Source organism: Nannobrachium achirus (genome assembly GCF_963921795.1).
Source record: "Nannobrachium achirus genome assembly, chromosome: 2".
Taxonomy (NCBI): Eukaryota; Metazoa; Chordata; class Actinopteri; order Myctophiformes; family Myctophidae; genus Nannobrachium; species Nannobrachium achirus.
Window position 1 is genome coordinate 8634906 of NC_137811.1, and position 21419 is coordinate 8656324.

A 21419-nucleotide genomic window follows, 5' to 3' on the forward strand; every position below is an offset into this window, starting at 1 on the left:
GGTCAGAGAATACAGCAGATCTACAAGCTCACATGCTTGTAGATCTGCTATCAAACATGATGACACCAAGAGTGACAGTCTACTGTGGCTGAATGTGGCTGGGAGCACGCACACACGCACGCACGCACGCACACACACACACACACACACACACACTGTCCACTCTCTCTAAGCACAGAGAAGTATGTATGAGTAACAATGCCTCTGGGAACTCTGGATAAACCTTTTATAGTAGTGAGCCCCCCCCTCTACCCCCCACATGTGGTTCTCATAGAGAGACTGTTATGTATGCTCTGTGCGCGCTCGCGTGTGTGCGTGCGTGTGTGTGTGTGTGTGTGTGTGTGTGTGTGTGTGAGAGAGAGAGAGAGAGAGAGAGAGAGAGAGAGAGATGTTTGTTTGATGTTAAACTTCTGGGAAGAGAAATGAGTGGTGATGCAATACCAAAAATATGACCTCCTCAGGAAGGACAAATGTCAAGTGTGTGTGTGTGTGTGTGTGTGTGTGTGTGTGTGTGTGTGTGTGTGTGTGTGTGTGTGTGTGTGTGTGTGTGTGTGTGTGTGTGTGTGTGTGTGGGAGAGAGAGAGAGAAAGACAGGATATTAATCACACCAGAAGGTGGAGAAGCGAAACCAGACAGACCCAAATTTAGAGTGAAAATCTTTAACGCAAATCTTTGCTTCTGGGGGTCCCTGGAACAAAATATTTAGAAATGGGGGTCCATGGCCCAATACATATATACGTTTTATTCTATTTAGTGTTTTTGTTTTGGCATATAAGGACCCCCAAAATGATACGTATTTGGCCGCGGACCCTGATAAATAAACTTAAATAATAACTTAAATAAATATGGATATGGATAACTCCATGATCAAAATAAGACAGAGACAAGCAAAGGACTACATCTTAAATGTTGTATTTGAAGAGAGTCAGACAAAGAGACAAACAGTGAGCATACCATCAATGGCAGCTTGCTAATTCTCTCTTCCAAAGAATACAGCATATGACAGCATATCGTCGTTGTCGGGTGGAAACCTTGTATGTCCAAAACCGTTTGTTTTGTATTTGTCATTTTAAAAATTACTTAAACTAGTGAAAACAGCCAATCTACAAGCACACAACGCCTCGCGGTGCGGGGCGTTGTTTTCACTACTTTTGTGCGACGGTCTTGCATGATGGGGGCTTTGCTTCGCGAAAAAACGTACACATTTGAAACTTGGAGATACAAGGTTTCTGCCCGACAGTGACGATATGACAGTTAGATTGTGGGAATAACAAGAATACAGAGACACGTAAGTAACTTTCCACTAACCTGAACTAACAGTACAACCAAAACATGGTCTCCTATACTCTAAGTTCAGACCGTAGTTCACAGAATTTAACCTATATATGGTCAGTCATATGAGCCTCGTACACAAATCATACATTTTTGTATCATAAATCATATCTAACAATCAATATGAATTGATAAAAGGATGATAATAACCACAACAAAATACCCATCACCCCCATCTCTAAATATTTTGTTCCAGGGATCCCCAGAAGCAAAGACTTGCGTTAAGCCTCATGCTAGATGCAGAATAGACACATGCAGCTCAGACCTGTTGGCAGACAGGGAAACCTCGCTCATTCGAACGACCGTCATTTCGACAACGGAGCGTCGGGAGGGTTAGCGGCTCACCCCACGAAGGTTAGGTTTAGGGTAACGGCCGGACTACACCAAAAAATGCGCGCATACGCGTAAACGAGGAGGGAGTATATGTGGGGAAGACCAGATAGTCTGTGTACAAAACGTATACGTGTGCTTAAAAAATAGAACCGATCCTATTTTTAGCCTGGTGTAGCCGGCTATCTATCCAAAACGCGCATACACGCGCACGACCCGCATACGCACGCATACGCACTGACGCGCGCAAAACGGCTTGGTGTAGCCCGGCCGTAAGGGTTAGAGTTGGGTCGGTGTCGAAAAGATGACACGTAGTAACAGCGAAGCGCTCCCGAAAGGTCACGGCAGGGAGGCAGGCAGGCAGTTTAGTTTAGTTTAGTTTTTGTGAGAATGTTTGCCTAATTTCAATAGCAGGATTACATCTAAAAAACATTGGCAGATAACACTTCTGTCGTCTGTATGATGCTGTTGAATTGATCACATCGGCCTTCTTGGCATTCAGCCGAAGGCCGACCTTAATTGGCACATTCTGACTCCACTCTGCTCAAGAGCTCCTGTGCACAGGAAAGTGAACATTATGCAGAATATCCCATTACACAGGTTTCAAAAAAAAATCTTTTGAAAATAGCAGATCAACAAGCTCATGACTCGTCGCAATTCGTAAGCTTAAATCAGCTATTTTCAAATGGCCTAAATGTACAGTATATTGAGCTGAATAGGTAGTGTGTTTTGTAATAACAATCAAATATGTTCAATGTAACTGATTGATTGATTGATTGATTGATTGATTGATTGAAGTATTTTATTAGAAGTTTACATAGGAAAAGTTTCATGACTCTGACCTCTCATGAGTACAGTTCACTGTTACAAGGTCAACTAAAAGGATGAGCTCCGGAAAGCACATGGCTTATTTACATTGACATCCATTGAGGCCACAACAATGAGACGGTTCCCTGGAAGCAGCTGATGAAAGCCAAGCCGCTTACAGGAAAGTCCAGAATGAGGTCACAGAGCATTCAGTCACACTGGTGGAAGGTACTTAAGTAGGCTACGAGAGAGGGCGAGATCATGTTTGCGGGGGAAAAAAAAATGTTATCGAAAAACCATGGCCTGCTCACATACTCACAACGCGCCGCACTGCGACGCGTTGTGAGCTTGGAGGTCGGCTATTTTCGGTACTTGATTCCACACTGAACTAAGGACAATCAAGTCAGTACTGGAGATGTGGTGTAACATAACAGCATGGATTTCTACACAGAAACGGCAATTCTTTCAACATTTTGGACAAGGCAATTATCTTGAATGCTGCCTTCAGGAATGGCCTGAAGACGTTGAAGACCCGCGGGCTGCCTATTGGGGAACCCTGATCTACTGGTTCAGCCAGTGTCCAGGTTCCAGTTTCCTGGAAGCAGCTGATGAAAGTCCACCGCTTAAAGGAAAGTCCAGAATGAGGTCACAGAGCATGGAGTGCACTGGTGGAAGGTAACTAAGTATAGACTACTGTAGTTGATATTCATTTACAAACCCTCCAAATACATGAGCTGGCCGTGTTTTTCCGACAACTTTTTTTCATTTATTTTTAATATTTTTTGGGGGGAAAACAAAAATTAAAGAAAATAAAGAAAAAAAAAACAATAAAAAATATTACAAATAAATGAAAATAGTTGTCGAAAAAACATGGCCTGCTCACATATTGGGGGGTGTCAGGAGCCACCGAAAAAAAAAAGGACGGGTGTTTACATTGAGTCTGTCATGGTTAAAATGGAGTTTGAAGTTACAATGGGTTTGTAGGAGGGGGGCAAATGGGGGCAAATGAATATCAAATATCTAAATAGTAGGGGTGTGTATATCTGTCCCTTCCAAGACGATACGATACGCATCCGATACATGGGCTACGATTCGATTCAGAGATGATAAATCTTACATACAGAACGATTCAACGCTATTCGATTTGGTGCAATTTTGATTTCGATTAATTTTTTTGGGAATTTGATGCGATTCGAAGCAAAGCGATGCAATTCGATGCATCTATCTATCTATCTATCTATCTATCTATCTATCTATCTATCTATCTATCTATCTATCAGGGACGTGCAGAGAATGTTAGAGAGGCAGGGGCTGACATTTCTAAAAGGGCCTTTTGGTGAAAATATTGAAAATAGCAGACCTCCAAGCTCACAGCACGATGCGTTGTGAGCTTGGAGGTCTGCTATTGTCAGTACTTGATACCACACTAAACTAAGCACAATCAAGTCAGTACTGAAGATGTGGCGTAATTAACGGCATGGACTTCTACACAATTCTTTCAACATGAGATGCTGCATTCAAGTTCAGGAGAGTTTGGACAAGGCAATTCTCTTAAATGCTGCCTTCAGGTATGGCATGGAAAGAGGGGCATTTGCATTTCTTTCACCATAGTAAAAACTGCATTCATGGTCTGGAGAGGGCACTTTTTACAGACGGATAAAAGGGCAGGGGCTCAAGCCCTCTTTGATGTATATACATCATGTGTGCACATGCCCGCTGTAGCCTATCTATCTATCTATCTATCTATCTATCTATCTATCTTTGATTGATTGATTGATTGATTGATTGATTGATTGAAGACTTTATTAGAAGTTTGCATAGGAAAAGGTACAGTTTCATGACGGTACAGTTCACTGGTACAAGGTCTACTAAAAAGGAGATCCTAGAGAAGACTAAGCTTATTTCCACAGGAAACCATTAAAGTATCTCATATAACATTCAATGAACACAGTACTATGCAGTAGATATAGTCAGTAAAAAATAAATAAAAAAGAATGAATGAAAGAACAAAGTACAGTAAGTCAAATCTATCTATCTATCTATCTATCTATCTATCTATCTATCTATCTATCTATCTATCCATTCCTCTCCATCCGGCCACTCTACGCGAGCCGCTACCGCCCTTCAAAACAAAGCTATGGAAAAACATCATACTGGTTCAGCCAGTGTGTCCCAGTTCCACCATCTACTTGAACACTATCTGCACCCAAGTTGCAACACCCTCCATTGAGAGCCTATCCATGAAACGGATAAATGTCCCCTCTGATTGTATTACACAGGTTCAGGTTCAGGGTTTTTTTTTGTCACATATATCCATACAAAGTATAAATACAATAATGTTTGTGCTATAGGAGCCTTAAGACACAAAGACAGACAGACATACAGATGTTCAACAGCAGTAAAGAGAATGTATCCTGTGGAGAACATGACGCCAAGCTTGGGTGTGTGTGTGTGTGTGTGTGTGTGTGTGCACGTGTGCGTGTGCATGCGCGTGTGACTGAAGCCTTTGTTTAACGACGTCATCAAATGTCTTCATTGCCAACGTTTATCGCTAAGTTTAGCTCAGCACTGATCAGAGGGCGTTTTTAGACCAGCAAAGAACCGGTCCTTTCTCCCGCCTATGGGATGAACCAGAGGTGAGCTTTTCCACCGAGAACCGGAGTTGGTTCTGAACCGTAAAAGATGGTTCCGAACGGGAACCACAAAATCCTTGGTTCCTCTGGTTCAATCATGGTTCAATCTGGTGGAAACGCAAGCCGGTTCGCAAGAACGAACCAAGGTTCCAAGAAAGTTGAACGGCACTGGTTGTTGAACCAAGGTTCTTTTGGTGGAAACGGCCCGAGAGAGAGAGAGAGAGAGAGAGAAAGAGAGAGAGAGAGAGAAAGAGAGAGAGAGGGAGAGAGAGAGAGAGAGAGAGAGAGAGAGAGAGAGAGAGAGAGAGAGAGAGAGAGAGAGAGACGGGGCCTTTTCCACCAAAAGAACCTTGGTTCAACAACCAGTGCCAGTTCAACATTCTTGGAACCTTGGTTTGTTCTTGTGAACCGGCTTGTGTTTCCACCAGATTGAACCAGATTGAACCAGATTGAACCAGAGGAACCAAGGATTTTGTGGTTCCCGTTCGGAACCAACCTTTATGGTTCAGAACCAACTCCGGTTCTCGGTGGAAAAGCTCACCTCTGGTTCATCCCATAGGCGGGAGAAAGAACCAGAACCGGTTCTTTGCCGGTGGAAAAGGCCCCAGAGAGAGAGAGAGAGAGAGAGATACTGTATTTTTCCTTTTTTGTGGGGGTCCCTGCTTCGTCTCTCTCTCAGCTAAGTGGTCCTCGGCCTGAAAACGTTGAAGACCCCTGGATTAACCATTGAGACCTGGAACACATCTGTCCGTGTCACTTTAGATTTGAACCACTTCAACCATTGTTTTATGCTTGAACTATGAAAGAATTGCAGATATACAAGCTCACAACGTTTGTAGATCTGCTATTTTTGAAAAATCATGAACATTTGTGCAAGTCTTTGGATACCTTTGACCCGAATCTATAAACGTCTTCCAAATCCTTCTAAGGTTTTTGAAAAACTCTATGTTTCTATGTCAGTGGTGCTCAAACTTTTTCATGTCAAGGACCACCAAAATTATACATATTTGACCACGGTCCCCGAATCTCCATTTGACCAGGGACCCCCCAGAAGCAGAGATTTGAGTTAAAAATGTTCGATTTAAATTTTTTCAAAAAATAGCAGATCTCCTGTACAAGCTCGCAGCGTGGCACTGTGAGCTTGTATATCTGCTATTTATTTTAATAGTTAAAGCATAAGATTATGATTAAAGTGGTTCACACAGATGCGTTCAAGGACTTAATGGGTTAATAAATCAGTGTTTTCGAACACCCTTTACGTCGGTGTGTGTTTTACAAATGTTGAACCAATTAAAAGTATTAAAAAGCACTTCTGACTCAACCTCTTTCCTCGTCATTCTAATCAATGATGACTCCACTTTAGCTTGAGCTGCATGTGGGTAAAGGGGTGATACAACCCTCCTTTAAAACCGCTCTGAAAAGTCACTTGGAGGTGGCTGCAACTCAAAACTGGCAATAAAAAAGAAAAAGATTTACCTCCCCCCTGTAACCAATATTTTTTTTTTATTCTATTTTCCAAATAATTTTGCGCAGTAGGCCTACTGTGTTTTATTTGGCTGTCATTGAATGTTTATATGCATTCAGTACAAAAGGAACCCAATTTAAACAAGCCATTATTTTTATTTAGTTGACCTTGCACTTTTTACTGTGCAAACTTCTAATAAAGTATTCAATCAATCAATCAATCCCCGGGGGGTCCCCAGCCAGACCCCACTTAAGCCCCTTTTCGACTGCAGCTTTAGCACCACACCACAACACACTACATCGCACCACATAAAGATATCTACATTTTCCATTACACAAAAGTACCCCTATCGGTAAGAAACAAATTGACCCTTTTAACTGTGATTATAATACAATATAAATTTGTATTACAACTATCCTAAATTATAATACACTATAATGGATTATAACTGTGATTATAATACACTATAAAGTATTAATGTATTACTATGATCATTATAATACACTATAATAGATTATCATAGTGGTTATAACACAATAGCATCTATTATCATGTATTACAACTATATCCTGGTGGTCAGTGAGTGATCAGTCATTATGAAGTATTTGGCCCTGTTTGGCCTAGCTCAGACCTACTCTAGATCGGATACTTTTTAGTACCACGTTTAGTGCCACTTTCACACCACTCTACCTAGGTCCTTGTAGTGGAAAGCCTGGCACAAGTGGGCGGTGTTGTGTGGAGTGGTGTGGTCTTGGGCCTGTGGAAAGGGGGCTTTTGAGAACCGGGGTCACACACAAAGAATGCGGCCTCCCCGTTGTTTTTATTTTAACTACCTCGGGAACATGTAACAGCAGTGGAGTAAAAAGTAACTGAGTAACCTACAGCGCTCCACAGAAGCAGGGGTGTCACAAGGGGTAGGAAAGTGGGACTGAGTTACTGGGGCCCAAGGAGGAGGGGCCCTAATAACTTTATCTATTGAAAAATAGCAGATATACAAGCTCACAGCGCGGCACCGAGTGCCGCGCTGCAAGCTCGTAGATCTGCTATTTTTGAAAAGTTGTGAAAATGTGTGAAAATCTTTGAATATATGTATTTTTTAAGCGAACATTTCTAACTCAAATTCTGCTTCTGGGTGGTCCCTGGAACTAAACATTTTGAGATCGGGGTCCGTGGCCAAATACATGTCATCTTGGGGGTCCTTAACATAGGTTTCTTGCACACATTCTCACGGTTTTTCAAAAATAGCAGATATACAAGCTCGCAGCGCGGCACTCGGTGCCGCGTTGTGAGCTTGTATGTCTGCTATTTTTCAATAGTTAACATTCATGGGGGGCCCACAGTGAATCCTTGTACCCAGGGCCCAGAATTTGATGTGACGCCCCTGCACAGAAGTAGAACACTGCCTCACCAGTGTTTACATGAAGTGTCTGGGGAGCATTTCTGAAACATTGTTTTGGTGTCAAAGACCCCCAAAGTACTTGCCAGGAGGCCATGCAGGGAGGCGAGAGGTTTGGAGGGGGTAGATGTAAATTCCCATAGAAAGGTATATATATATATATATTTTTTTTTTACTTTTCTCCTTTTTGTACATAGTGTTCTGTATTTGTTGAGTAGAGAGAGATGACTGCAATAAAGCAGAAAGCCCGTAACACTCAGTTGGTAAGGTGCACAGCTCGATAATGTCATGAAAACATAGCAAGCCCACAAGGAATATCATATCTGCCATAAAAAAAACGCGCCACCGTGCCCCCCAGGGCCGCAAATAGCATTTATTAAGTGGGGATGTCCACATGGCTCAGCATTTTGCGCGAAAATCTGTCTCTGTTTGTAATGTGGGATCAGGTGGACTTTTAGATCCAGTATGTGTGTAGTGATCTTGTAGATCTAGTATGTGTGGGGTGGGCTTTATTATTAAGATTATCGCGACCGTAGGTGAGAAACGGCACCGCTTAATGTGTCCGTCTGGACATGTACACTTTTTTAAATATGGGTTTGTCGCTCTGACATCATGCTCTGTAATGTCAGGGGAACCACTCTTAACAGTCTTTTTTGTTGGTACGCCTGACACTGGAGGTGGTTCTCACTGTGACATCACAGTGATGTCAGATACTCAGAGCAGGGATCTCCATATATGTGCATACAAGGGATTGTATCCCAGATGATGCCCTGTTAGGAGAACCACACTGACAGAATCCATAAAAGACAGATGGCCAAGACAGAAGGGGGCGAGGTCGCTTTTCGCCCTTAGGTGTCTTACTGTTATAGTAGAGTAATAATCTACATTAGATTTTGTCTCCAAAAATATATTTTGGCGGTGCCTTGATGGCGTATTGGCTGATTTTACACTTGGTTGCATGCTGAAAATGGACAAGCTCAGAGCTTGTAGATCTGTTATTTTCAGAGTGCAATAAAACATAAAATGACTTTTAGTTCTACTGGATGTCTTCTCCACTAGTCCCTCCACATTTAATACTAGTTTTTAATTGTTGACAATATGGTATTTTTTACTTCTCCCACAGTTGTGGTAGGACGCACTGGGCCATTATGTCAAACCCACCGGCTTCATCAGGAATCGATTCCTTGCATTTTGCTAAGAGATACATGGTTTAATTTATATAAATGTATTCGGGAATTAATTTTCTCCTTGACTTTAATTAAAATTTGAACTTTTCCCAAATATGGAGATGGCTGACATCATAGATACCTTTTTCCCCCTATTTTTTTTTTTTTTTTTTTGCAAAATTTTTATTCCACGATTTTTATCCCAGTGCCAATTGCCTAAGCTGTAATCCTGGGCTCTGCTCACCTGGGGAGGGCCCCGAACTGAGCTCATGCTTCCTTCAGTGCATGAGGAGTGAACAGGCCGCTTCTTGTCAATTGGGTATGGCAGGGGTAGGCTATGCAGCTGCCTATACCCTGGGTCCAGGGGGGAACATAAAAGTAACTTTTTAATATAAATCCACGAATGTCTCTTTGTCTATCTGTTCTGGTTATTATGTTGTTAAATTACAGTAAAATAACTACAAATGCAAAATTTTACAAAATGGTCACTTTAACAAGGTATTACCAGTAAGACTCCCTAATCGGGAGATAAGCGACCGTAGGTCGCTTATCTCCACAAATAGGGCAAACATTTGTTTTTCCAAAATCTTCCTGATCCATGTTGATGACATGAGTGTAGACATGCTGTGTAGTGATTTTCGTGATTTTAGGGCAAAATCTGTAGGAGCAGTGTCCAAAAATGTGTTTTTAAAAATCGGCCTGAAGGTGGCGCTATATGGGACAGACTCATGTTGATGGGATGAGTGTAGACATACTGTGTAGCGATTTGCGTGATTTTAGGGCAAAAACTGTAGGAGCAGTGTCCAAAAATGTGTTTTAAAAATCGGCCTGAAGGTGGCGCTAGAAGAGGGCCATGTGAGAAATGAGGGGTGGGGTCTCCGCGTTGCCTTGGCGGACGAATAGGTACCGGCCCCGGCTCTCCCGGACGCTCCTGGCCCGAGTTACGGCATTTTATGTGAGCTGCAGTGGAGGGGGTCCTCCACTGGGGGCGCCACCACTTTTGCATCCGTTCTGGAGCACCAGGAGTGGGTGGTCCCCAGGAATTCCCTGTGAGCAGCCCCGTTGGGGTGGTCATTTGGTCATTTTTGCACATTTGGTCATTTTTTACACCTGGGGGTCCCCCAGGGACCTGGGGGTCCCTGAAGCTCCGGGGGTCCTTGGAGGTTGTAGTTTGGCAGGTAAGGAGTGTGTGTGCAAAATTTGGCATGGATGGGGGCAACGGTTGTGGAGATATGAGCAGGGCAAAAGTGTGACATGTGACGTGTGACGGACGGAGAGACAGACAGACAGACAGACAGACAGCCGGTGGAGGTTTTGGTAGTAAATGCGACCTACGGTCGCAATAATGATATTCTCCACACTTGTATTCTCCCCATCTTGACAAAATGGTACAGGTGCAATTCATTATTGTTGTGGCACGTTACTATAGCCTATGCCAAGTTTAGCTGCACTTGAACCGTTCCGGTTGCCATATCCAGCCCAAGAAACCGTAGAAATGGGAAAAAAATGTATTGTACTTCTTAAATGTATCATGCCTGTTGCTAAGGTATGGCAACATGGTGTCTTGCACGCGCGCCTTCGCGTCATGTTGCCATACCTTAGCTTTTTCTGAACTGACGCCACTGCACTGGAGACACATGTGCACACAGCCAAACAGGTGGTGCATAAGGAGCACAAGTTGGCACCTCAACAGAGCGCAATTCTAGTTTTTATTTCGTATTTTGTGGGGTGTCATTATTGACCATTCACACGGCAGCCATCTTTCCATTAAGAGTTAATGAAATGCCACCCCAGTTGCCACCCGGTTTCAATGCAAATTTCAAACATGGCCGCCAGGTGAATATGGTCTATTATTGCCGGAGGGTTGGAATTTCCATAAACACATTGTGTTCCCAGTGGGAGATTAGCCTACATGTGTCTGCGGTTATCACTGCTTTGTGAGGAGACTGACTCATTGTGCGAACACACCCACACCCACCCACACACACATGCACGCACACACACACACACACACACACACACACCCTCTCTCCCCTTTCTCTCTTGAACTCAATGTGTTTGTAATCTGGTACCAGGATATTAAGAGAATAATGGATCCTCCGTTCACCATTTTAGCCTGAGATGAGAGAGAAGGGAGAGACCCGTGCCAGGTGCCACGTGTGGGTGTGTGTGTGCGCGTGCGTGCGTGCGTGCGTGCGTGCGTGCGTGCGTGCATGTAGACATAAGCAGTGGAAAGAACTCAATTTCTTTACTTAAGTGTTGGTTAAAATCAAACCAAAGCTGCAAACATTATGTAGGACATTTTAGAATGTTAATGTTCATTGCTTTTTTACTGTAATTTGGAATGATTTTGTACTTTAGAGCCTCATGCATGAACTTTTTGTAATCGATTTTTGGTAGATATTTGTATAATTTTGTAATAGATTTTAGGTAGATATTTGTATATTTTTGTAAAAGACTTAGATATATCATAATTATGTATAGAAAGGCCTAACCAGGGACTGGGGTTACAAATTAGCCTTAAACCCTTATACAATGCAACGGTTTCATGTTTTTATAACTTGATACATAGTTTTTTGTATTGTCCCTGTCAAATAAACATAAATAAATAATAAGTAAAAGTATCTATACTGCAATGTAAAAGTACTCTGTTACAAGTTAAAGTATGGAATTCAAAATGCACTTGAGTAAAAGTACTAAAGTATTGGTATTAAAATGCACTTACTGTAAAGAACAAGAACGTACTCATTACGTTTTCAAGGTTATGAATATTTAAAACATCTTTTGCTACTGGAAAACACTCCAGTTACGTAACGCCGCTGCATGCCAGGTGCTTGTGCGTGTGCGGGTGTGCGTGCGTGTAGATGTAAGCTCTTCAGACTCTCTGTAACGCTGAGCTCAGCAGTTCAGCAAATGTTGAATGTGTTTTTGATTCTAGAAGGTTCTATAAGACGCTGAAATGGCCTGGCATGACCAGACAGACACTATAATATCACAGCATAGATGCTAGTCTGGAATCAATGTGTGCGTGTGGAACCTACATTTCCAAGGTTGGAATGTTAACCCCAAAAATAATCATAATGGTTTTCTGGAGGACCCATAGAATAATATGTATTTTACCGTGGACCCCCAAAGAAAGCAAAGGTTAAGTTAAAATGTTCGCTTTAAAAGAATATACATAAAATAGCAGATCTACAAGATCTAATAGCAGATCTACAAGCTCATAGCGCGGCACTCGGTGCCGCGCCATGAGCTTGTATATCTGCTATTTTTCAACAGCCAAAGCTTAAAAAATAATGGTTAAAGTGGTGACACAGATGCGTTCCGGTCTTTATAGTGTGTGCCAGCGCCTACGTCATTGTAGTCCTTAGCGGCCATTTCTTGGGTAAAAACACAGGTGTTTCAACTGTTTGATTGCATAGAACTAATGCTAATAGTCTAATCACAACCATCACAACACCTGTGTAAGGCTGTGTTTACCCAAGAAATGGCCGCTCTTAGAACTACATTTGGCACACCCTATAGGCCCCTCATTTGCATACTGGGCCCTGATTGGTCCCTCACTACTTCGGAGGGAGTGAAATGCAATCACGACTGAGCGGTGCCAGTACTTACAGTAAGTATACTGTTTACACCACTGCTAAGTCCTGCATTCAAAATCTAACACCATGCGGGAATCGAGCCCAGGACCTTCTAGCTGTGAGGGAACAGCGCTACCAACTGTGCCACCATGCCCTACTGCATGGGTCTTCAACAGGGGGTCCTCAGAGTTACTACGGGGGGTCCTCCAAATCTTTCGGTGAAAGAAAGTGTTTTTCTCCTTTTTTGAACTTGAACCCTATAGTGTCCATATTAAAAGAACTTCAGCCGAAAATAGTAGATCTACAAGCTCACAACGCCTCGCGCTGCGAGGCGTTGTGAGCTTGTAGATCTGCTATTTTCGGCAAAGAGCTTTAGTATAGAGGCAGAAAAGAGCAGACTAAGTACAGAGTGAAAGGTCGAGTTTATTACGTATTGAAGGTTCATAAGTGGTTAAATATTTTAAAACACGAATTGACATGAATACAAAATACACTGATGATCGTGCTGTCAAACAATGAAACTATATGGAATCTACCGGTATGAAATGGTTGTGTGGGGGGTCCCTGCTTCATCTCTCTCTCTAAGGACTAAGGGGTCCTTGGGCTGAAAACGTTGAAGACCCTTGCCCTACTGTAAGCCAAGGTGTTAATAGAATAGATAGGTAGATAGATAGATACCTTTATTATCCCAAGGGGGAAATTCAGTTGTCCAGTTGTAGCATAGCAGTATACAGTATTTACAAAGTTACAGAGAAGTAAGACAAAAGATAGATAAGAGTAAAAAAAAAAAAAAAAAAAAAAAGAGCAGTACAGTACCAATAAAGAAAAGGTGCATATGATATGATATGATATAGTACTTTATTGTCAGTTCACACTGAAATTTGTCTTACGACACAGCAGTCATGTATTCAAAACATATATACAAACATTTGTAACACATCAAGGCATACGTGACACGCTGAGTCGCGGTGCAGCCCCTGTACCAGTGCACCAAAATGCATAGAGGGGGCGAATAATATAGAAGTATATATACATAAAGTGACTTACAAAAAGAGACCGTAGCAGTCAATGCTATAGTGCAACAAGTATCTCACTGACATTGTTAAACAAAGCAGAATACTCAGAAACTACCAACACAACCTAATAGTGCAAAGTCAAAAATCAGTGCGAAAAAACTAACAAAAAAAGCAGCTCAGAGAAGAAGAAAAACTAGGGAGCGTGTCACCGCAAGACGCACATGAGCACTCTCCCTGGAAGGTCCTTAGGCGTCAAAGTCAATACAGCAATAGTTCCGTCAGTCTAGGTTAGGAAGGAAGTCCTTTTCACTCGTCCGTTATGTGTCTCGTTGTACAGCCAAAGGGCCAGTATAGAGAAACATAGATAAGTCATAAGTCATGGTGCTGTTCAGACTTGTCTGGAAGTCAGGGGCGTCACAAGGGGGGCGGGGGGGAAGTGGGACTGAGGTACTAGGGCCCAAGGTTGAGGGGTTCTAATTATTTTATACTTTAGCTATTGAAAAATAGCAGATATACAAGCTCACAGCGCGGCACCGAGTGCCGCGCTGCGAGCTTGTACATCTGCTATTTTTGAAAAGTCGTCAACTCATGAAGTGCAACTCAAATTTTGCTTCTAGGGGGTCCCGTACAAAGGGGACGGAGTTACTTGGGCCCAAGGTGGAGGGGTCCTAATTATTTTATACTTTAGCTATTGAAAAATAGCAGATATACAAGCTCACAGCGCGGCACCGAGTGCCGCGCTGCGAGCTTGTACATCTGCTATTTTTGAAAAGTCGTCAACTCATGAACTGCAACTCAAATTTTGCTTCTAGGGGGTCCCTGGAACTAAATATTTTGAGATGGGGGTCCGCGGCCAAATACATGTCATTTTGTGGGTCCTTCGCATGAAAAAGTTTGAGCACCACAGCAAGACTACCTGGCTGCAGACACTAGGGTCCTGTTGATGTCCACGGGAGACAGGAACATCAACAAGTGGCAGGAAGTGACCTCACACCTCTTTCTTGCTCTACCCCATGGAGGTTCTGTTTAGGGTTAGGGGGTAGAGTTGGGTTGTCTAAAAGATAAAAGATAACATGTACACATAGCGACAATGCGGCTCAAAGGGACTGTAGTGCCTTGGACTGCAAGGCAGAGACGTCACGTGACCTCCACAAGCGGCATGAAGTCACTTGACACTGTGAGGTCACTTCCTGCCACTTGTTGATGTTCCTGTCTCCCGTGGACATCAACAGGACCCTAGTGTCTGCAGCCAGGTGCTGCTCCACCACAGACATAGTAAAAATAGGGTTTTCAGACTTTTTCACGATTTTTCAAAAAATAGCAGCTGTGAGCTTGTATATCTGCTATTTTTCAATAGTTAAAGCACAAAATAACGTGTGATAATGCGTTCCCAGTCTAAATGGGTTAAACCCCCTCCCCCTATGAGGAACATTCATGGGGGGCCCGCAGTGAATCCTTGTACCCAGGGCCCAGAATCTGGTGTGACACCCCTGCTGGAAGTGTGACTAACAACAGTGTTGGAGGGAAGGATTGGAAGGAATCAACTCCCAACTTGTAGAGGAATGTTTTTGTGGCTCAATGCTCCTCTAAATGATTACATTACTAATTGACGATGCATTTCTGCCAACAGATTTACTGTGCATGATAACGTGATGGTTGTTTTTATAAACCTCAGGTCTGACGAGACGGGATCTTAGGGTCCTGATAGTCGAGAATATGAGGCTACGCAAGCTCGCACTGTCGCACAGGTGCGCGCTTGCGGACACACAGACTTATTTGTGTCGCCCAAAGGTCAAGCCTTAGCCTTCATGATATTGGGGGATGAACAATTACCTCAAGAACAGTTATACAATCAGTGTCACTTTCATGCCGTTATCTCATTTGGCTGACCAGCTTTAAACCCATTGTTTAGAGAGAGAGAGAGAGAGAGAGAGAGAGAGAGAGAGAGAGAGAGAGAGAGAGATGAAGCAGGGACCCCTTAGCTGAGAGAGACAGAGATGCATGAAGCAGGGACCCCTTATCTGAGAGAGATGAAACAAGGACCCCTAAGCTGAGAGAGAGAGAGAGAGAGAGAGAGAGAGAGAGAGAGAGAGAGAGAGAGAGAGAGATGAAGCAGGGACCCCTTAGCTGAGAGAGAGATGGGAAAAAAAAGGAAAAACTCAAGTAAAGTCAAACAATACCTCAGGCGTGTGCTGAAGCAAAGCACATGCCCAGATCTGTGCACACTCCCCCACACCCAGGAACCACACTCCTTATATGGGAGACAGGAGCGCCTCTAGGACGCGGCATACTCATGCACACACGGGGGGGCGTGGCCAAAGGTTATACAAAACCAAAGAGCAGCCACAAGTTTAGACACTAGTAGAGCTCACAAGCTGTGCACACTCTAGCTCTCTCTCACACACCCACACACACGCACACACACACACACACGCACATACGCACACACAGTAAATCTGTCACACACATATACACTTTTACCAGGACAAGGATTAAACGCAGTCCAGAAAGCCAAAAAGGGAATTATTAAAAAGACTGTTTGACCATGTCTCTTCAGCCAGAATGGGACTTGTTTTTGGGATGCAGCATGTCTCTCCAGCCAGTGTGGGACTTTGTGAGGGGCCACAGCAGCCTCCTGGAGTCTCCTTTCTTCCCCGTGTTCTTCTCTCTGAGCGTCTACCTCCTCTTCTGTCTGCCCTTCGTCTGTCTGGACCTGCTCTCCCCCAGGGTGGCTCTGATCCGGAGGTACAAGATCCAGCCCGACATCCCTGTCACCTGGGACACCATGAGGTACGAGAAAAAAGCATGTAATTGTGTTTATGGTAAATCAGTTTACAATTTACAGTGTAGGTGCTTAGCAGATGGAGAGACATGCTTTAAGCAAGCTGAACGCTTACATCAAATGCAGAGAGACTCAGTAAACTATAGGATCATTGAATGCACAGATACAGCATAGTGTCTCAGTAGATTCTCTGTAAACTATTGGATCATAGAATGCAGAGAGACAGTGTAGTGTCTCAGTGAACAATATAGGTGCATAGAATGCAGAGAGACAGTGTAGTCAGTGTCTCAGTAAACTATAGGATCATAGACTGCAGAGAGACAGCATAGCATCTCAGTAAACTATAGGATCATAGAATGATGAGAGTGAGAGACAGTGTAGTGTCTCAGTAAACTAGGAACATAGACTGCAGAGAGACAGTGTGTCTCAGTAAACAATAGGATCATCGAATGCAGAGGCAGAGAGACAGCGTAGTGTCTCAGTAAACTATAGGATCATCGAATGCAGAGGCAGAGAGACAGCGTAGTGTCTCAGTAAACTATAGGATCATAGAATGCAGAGAGACAGCGTGTCTCAGTAAGCTATAGGATCATAGAATGCAGAGAGACAGCGTAATGTCTCCGTCAACTATAGGATCATAGACTGCAGAGAGACAGTGCAGCGTCTCCGTACAACAATGTGGTGTTCCTCTTATCCTTACCATTCTCTTTATCTCGTGTTGCCCCATTTAGGAGCTGCCTGGCCCTATCTCTGTACAACCACGTGGTGTTCATCTTCCCGGTGACGGTTCTCCACTGGTTGTGTAGACCCGTGCTGGCCCACCAGCATTTGTCCAGCGCCCCCGCTCCGCTCAGCCTGCTGGGGGGCATGCTGGCCTGCCTGCTGCTGTTCGACTCCCAGTACTTCTTCTGGCACCTGCTGCACCACAAGGTGCCCTGGCTCTACCGCACCTTCCACAAGGTGAGATAGCTGTGTAGCACTGACTGACATTAGTTGTGTTTCCATAAAGCCGTTTTTTGTGCATTAAGGCTCTTGCGCATAAATCTTTTTTATGGAAACACTTCAAAATTCGAATAAACTGTCAATATTCGCTAAAACATTTATGCGCTTGGAGGAAGTGGATTTTGAGGCTTTATCGAAAAAATGTAATGCACATCAATGAATGGAAACACTAAGCGAATTATGTTTTGAATTAAAATGCATTGAACTCGCGGGAAGGACTGCTGTGGGTCGGCCGCCTCGAGATAGAAGGCCACTTGTGCACTCAAATCTTTGAATATGTCTTTTTAAAAGTGAACATTTGTAACTAAAATATTTGATTCTGGGGGGTCCCTGTACTGTACATAATATTTCTAGATGCGGGTCGGCGGCCAAATACATATGATTATAAGGGTCCTTGACATGAAAAGGTTTGAGAACCACTGACATAGAAACAGGCATTCTTTTCAAAAACCTTAGAAGGATTTAGAAGACATTTATAGAATCGGGTCAAAAACATTCAAAGAATTGCACAAAATGTTCACAAGCGCGCTGTGAGCTTGTATATCTGCTTTTTAATTTGTATTTTGTTAAAGCATAACATAATGCTTAAACATGTTCCTCTCCTCTCCCCCCCCCCCCCGGCAGATGCACCACACTCACACCAGCACCTCGGCCCTGACGACAGAGTACTCGGGGGCCTGGGAGACCATGTCGCTGGGCTTCTTCGCCGCCATCAACCCCTTCCTGCTGGGCCTCCACCCGCTGACGGAGCTCTGCTTCTTCACGCTGAACATCTGGCTGTCGGTGGAGGACCACTGTGGCTACGACCTGCCCTGGGCCACGCACCGCCTGGTGCCCTGGGGGCTCTACGGTGGGGCGCCGCACCACCACCTGCACCACCACAAGTTCAGGTCCAACTACGCGCCCTACTTCACCCACTGGGACCGCCTGGCCGGGACCCTGCTCAAAAACACCTTCTGAACTGGACGGGCCCCTGCACGGCAGGCACCGCCGCTGAAACACCTGTTTTTTGTCTAAGCAAGGAATGAAGTGGACCAAGTTTCTGAACTGGACAGAATGGTTTCTGAACTGGTCAGAGTTTCTGAACTGGACAGAATGGATTCTGAACTGGTCAAGTGGTTTCTGAACTGGTCAGAGTTTCTGAACTGGTCAAGTGGGTTTCTGAACAGGCCAGAGTTTCTGAAGTGGTCTGAGTCGGACCTACGGGTACACATTATTGTGTATCATTATTTTATGCTTTAACTTTTGAAAAATAGCAGATATACAAGCTCACAGCACGGCACCGAGTGCCGCGCTGATGACGTGAAAAATAGAATTTTGACCCGATTCTATACGTTTTTTGAAAAACCTGTGTTTCTATGTCAGCAATCTGGCTTAGCCATCGTCAAAGAAAAGGTCCTTTTCACTTAACTGGAGCTCAGTTAGTCTGTTCTTGAGAGACTACTATGTCAGTGGTTCTCAAACCTTTTCATGTGAAGGACCCCCAAAATGATATGTATTTGGCCACGGAGCCGTATCTCAAAATATTTTGTTCCAGGGACCCCCCAGAAGCAAGTGGTTTCTGAACTGGACAGAGGGATTTTTGAACTGACTCTGTCAACAAGGCCTGCCAGCTGGCCTGGACACCTTGCACAAGCTGAATACTTGAACCTGACTGAAGTGGTTTCTGAACTGTGGATGAAGTGGTTATTGAACTGTGGACACAGTTGGTTCTGAACTGGGAGTGAAGTGGGGAAAGAGAAGTTAGCCAAATGCCTGGAGCGTTAGCCAATCATATTACTGTGACTATTAGCCATGTTGAGCCAGATGAATGTGAATGTCAGAAGAGTACAGAATGTCAAAGTGTACAGAACATCTGAACATGAAAAAAAAAAAGATATATTGTTTTATTCATTAAGTTGACTGCTGGTTCAATTAACTGTTATGCCCTACATGAAAGAGGTAGAGTAATTTTACTTACCGTAGCCTACTTAAAAGTACTTACTGTACTTTAGTGTACTTAAGCCTACTCTAATGTGATTCATTTGAGGGGTTATGGCGTTTATGACCAGAAAACTGTCATCTGTATCAATATTCATTGATAGAGTTTTGTAAAAAAAGAACTCATGTCACAACGTATCAACTCATCTTTTATATTAAAAGACCAAGGTAGCAAAGTGCCAGGTACTTTGTTCAGTAGCCTACACAATGGCATGTGTGTTTCATATGAACTTGAAAGTCAACATAGATATATAGACTTTATTCTTGTTCGCGTACCTGTAGGAAAGTGTTTAATGTGATAAATGACAAGGATAATTGTACAAGAGCTTTATTTAGAGGCTGTATCTCTAATTGTAACCTAATTTTAGCAAATTATAACTCAATATTTTGAGTGTATTTTGTAGAAGTGTATGATTTTCATAAAATGCAATCATCATTCATACTCTATCTAAATGTGAAATTCAAGTTGATCCTGGATTATTTTATATATATAATATATATATACACACATATATTACATTTTAAATGTTTTTTTTATGTTATACATCACTCTAGTCAGACTGGAAGCTGACTACATGTTTATATGTTATATTATAGTAACAGCATATTGTATAATATTATTATTTATATTGTGGAATGTGTCAAATGCTAACCGTGTTAGCTTGCTTGTACGGTGAACAGACCTTGAAAAAGCTTCACGAATGAAAAGAATATAATATTTATATATTAATTTGTAAATACAATAAAAACTATTGAGCTGCATTACCTGTGTCTCACTGTTGTGGTTTGTATTATACGTTAGTTGATATTCAGAAATATAATGACTAACATCATCATTTTAACTCTTTTAACACCTGGGAGAGACCAGATTTAAATGTGTACATTAAGATTTTAAGGACGAATGTAACATTCATATTCATATACACAGGGTATCATATATAATCGTATACAAAGGGGCGTTTGGCAGGTAGAATGTTTCACCAATGCACAATGGCTCTCAAAGTGGGGGGTAATCAAGGACCCCTCGGGGGCCGCCAGGGGTCCTCAGGGGTCATTGGTTCCATTTTTACAATCCCCCAGGGGTCCTTTAGTGGTTCAGTGGTTCTCAACCTTTTCAGGCCACGACCCCCAAAATAATCATATTTTAACTGGGGACCCCCTCCTCACCCTGACGAGGACCCAAGAGCTGAGGCATTACATTTGTAAAACACGGTTCTATTGTGAAAATTGCAGATCTACATGCTCACAAGTCACAACGCCTCGCGTTGCGAGGCGTTGTGAGCATGTAGATCTGCTATTTTCACTATTTCTGCCTCTAATATTTGACAATTTGGCCAATGTTTAATTTGTCATTTTAGAGGTATTAAGAAGTCCTTAAATGGTCACTCAAGAAATGTACAGAATACACTTAAACTTTATGCTGGTTGGTTTACTGTTGTGTGGGGAAACAACATTGCACATTAAGTTAATCATCTGGGGACCGGGACCCCGCCACAATAATTTAACTGCTTTAGGGCAGTGGTGGTGGTGTTGTTGTTGTTGGTGGGGGGGGGGGGGGCGGGGGGCGGGGGGCTTGATTCAAGCTCCATCCCTATTAATAACACTGGCCTTATAGCGTTATAGTGAAATACAACTAGATTCTGCATGCAGCAGCCCAACCCACTAGTCCCTTTGAGTGGTACTGTGGAAATCGGGAATTGAACCAGCGACACGATGTCAGGCTACACTGAGCCTTATGTGGTATGCGCCTGCCTGGACCGGTAGGCCAGCAGGCGCCCGTCTAGTATGCCTAATGTTAAAATAGGCATACTTAATGAGCAGGTGGGTGTGGCCACATGAAAAAACTAATTTTAACACTTTCTGTACACTTTTTCCTCCAAGTATAAATAATACCTGATGTTTGTGAAAAAAATCACGGCAACACATCTT

The 21419-nt window shown here is 43.1% G+C and overlaps 2 protein-coding genes across 2 annotated transcripts in view; both read left to right on the forward strand.

Annotated features, from left to right (window-relative positions):
* LOC308296252 (uncharacterized protein) overlaps positions 1–15423 on the forward strand; it is a gene marked incomplete at its 3' end in the record, with an annotated part of 30797 nt that extends 15374 nt beyond the window's left edge. The window contains exon 5 of the mRNA XM_080739449.1: positions 15402–15423. Within this exon, the coding sequence (XP_080595575.1) occupies positions 15402–15423 (22 nt within the window). The remainder of the gene's footprint in view (positions 1–15401) is intronic.
* An 890-nt stretch (positions 15424–16313) lies between these two features.
* On the forward strand, positions 16314–18470 carry ch25h (cholesterol 25-hydroxylase; the record flags this gene model as incomplete). Its single annotated transcript, XM_080739462.1, has 3 exons — positions 16314–16516; positions 17240–17468; positions 18135–18470. 3 exons carry the CDS (start codon positions 16314–16316, stop codon positions 18468–18470), a joined length of 768 nt encoding a protein of 255 aa, XP_080595588.1.
* Between the last annotated feature and the right edge of the window lie 2949 nt (positions 18471–21419).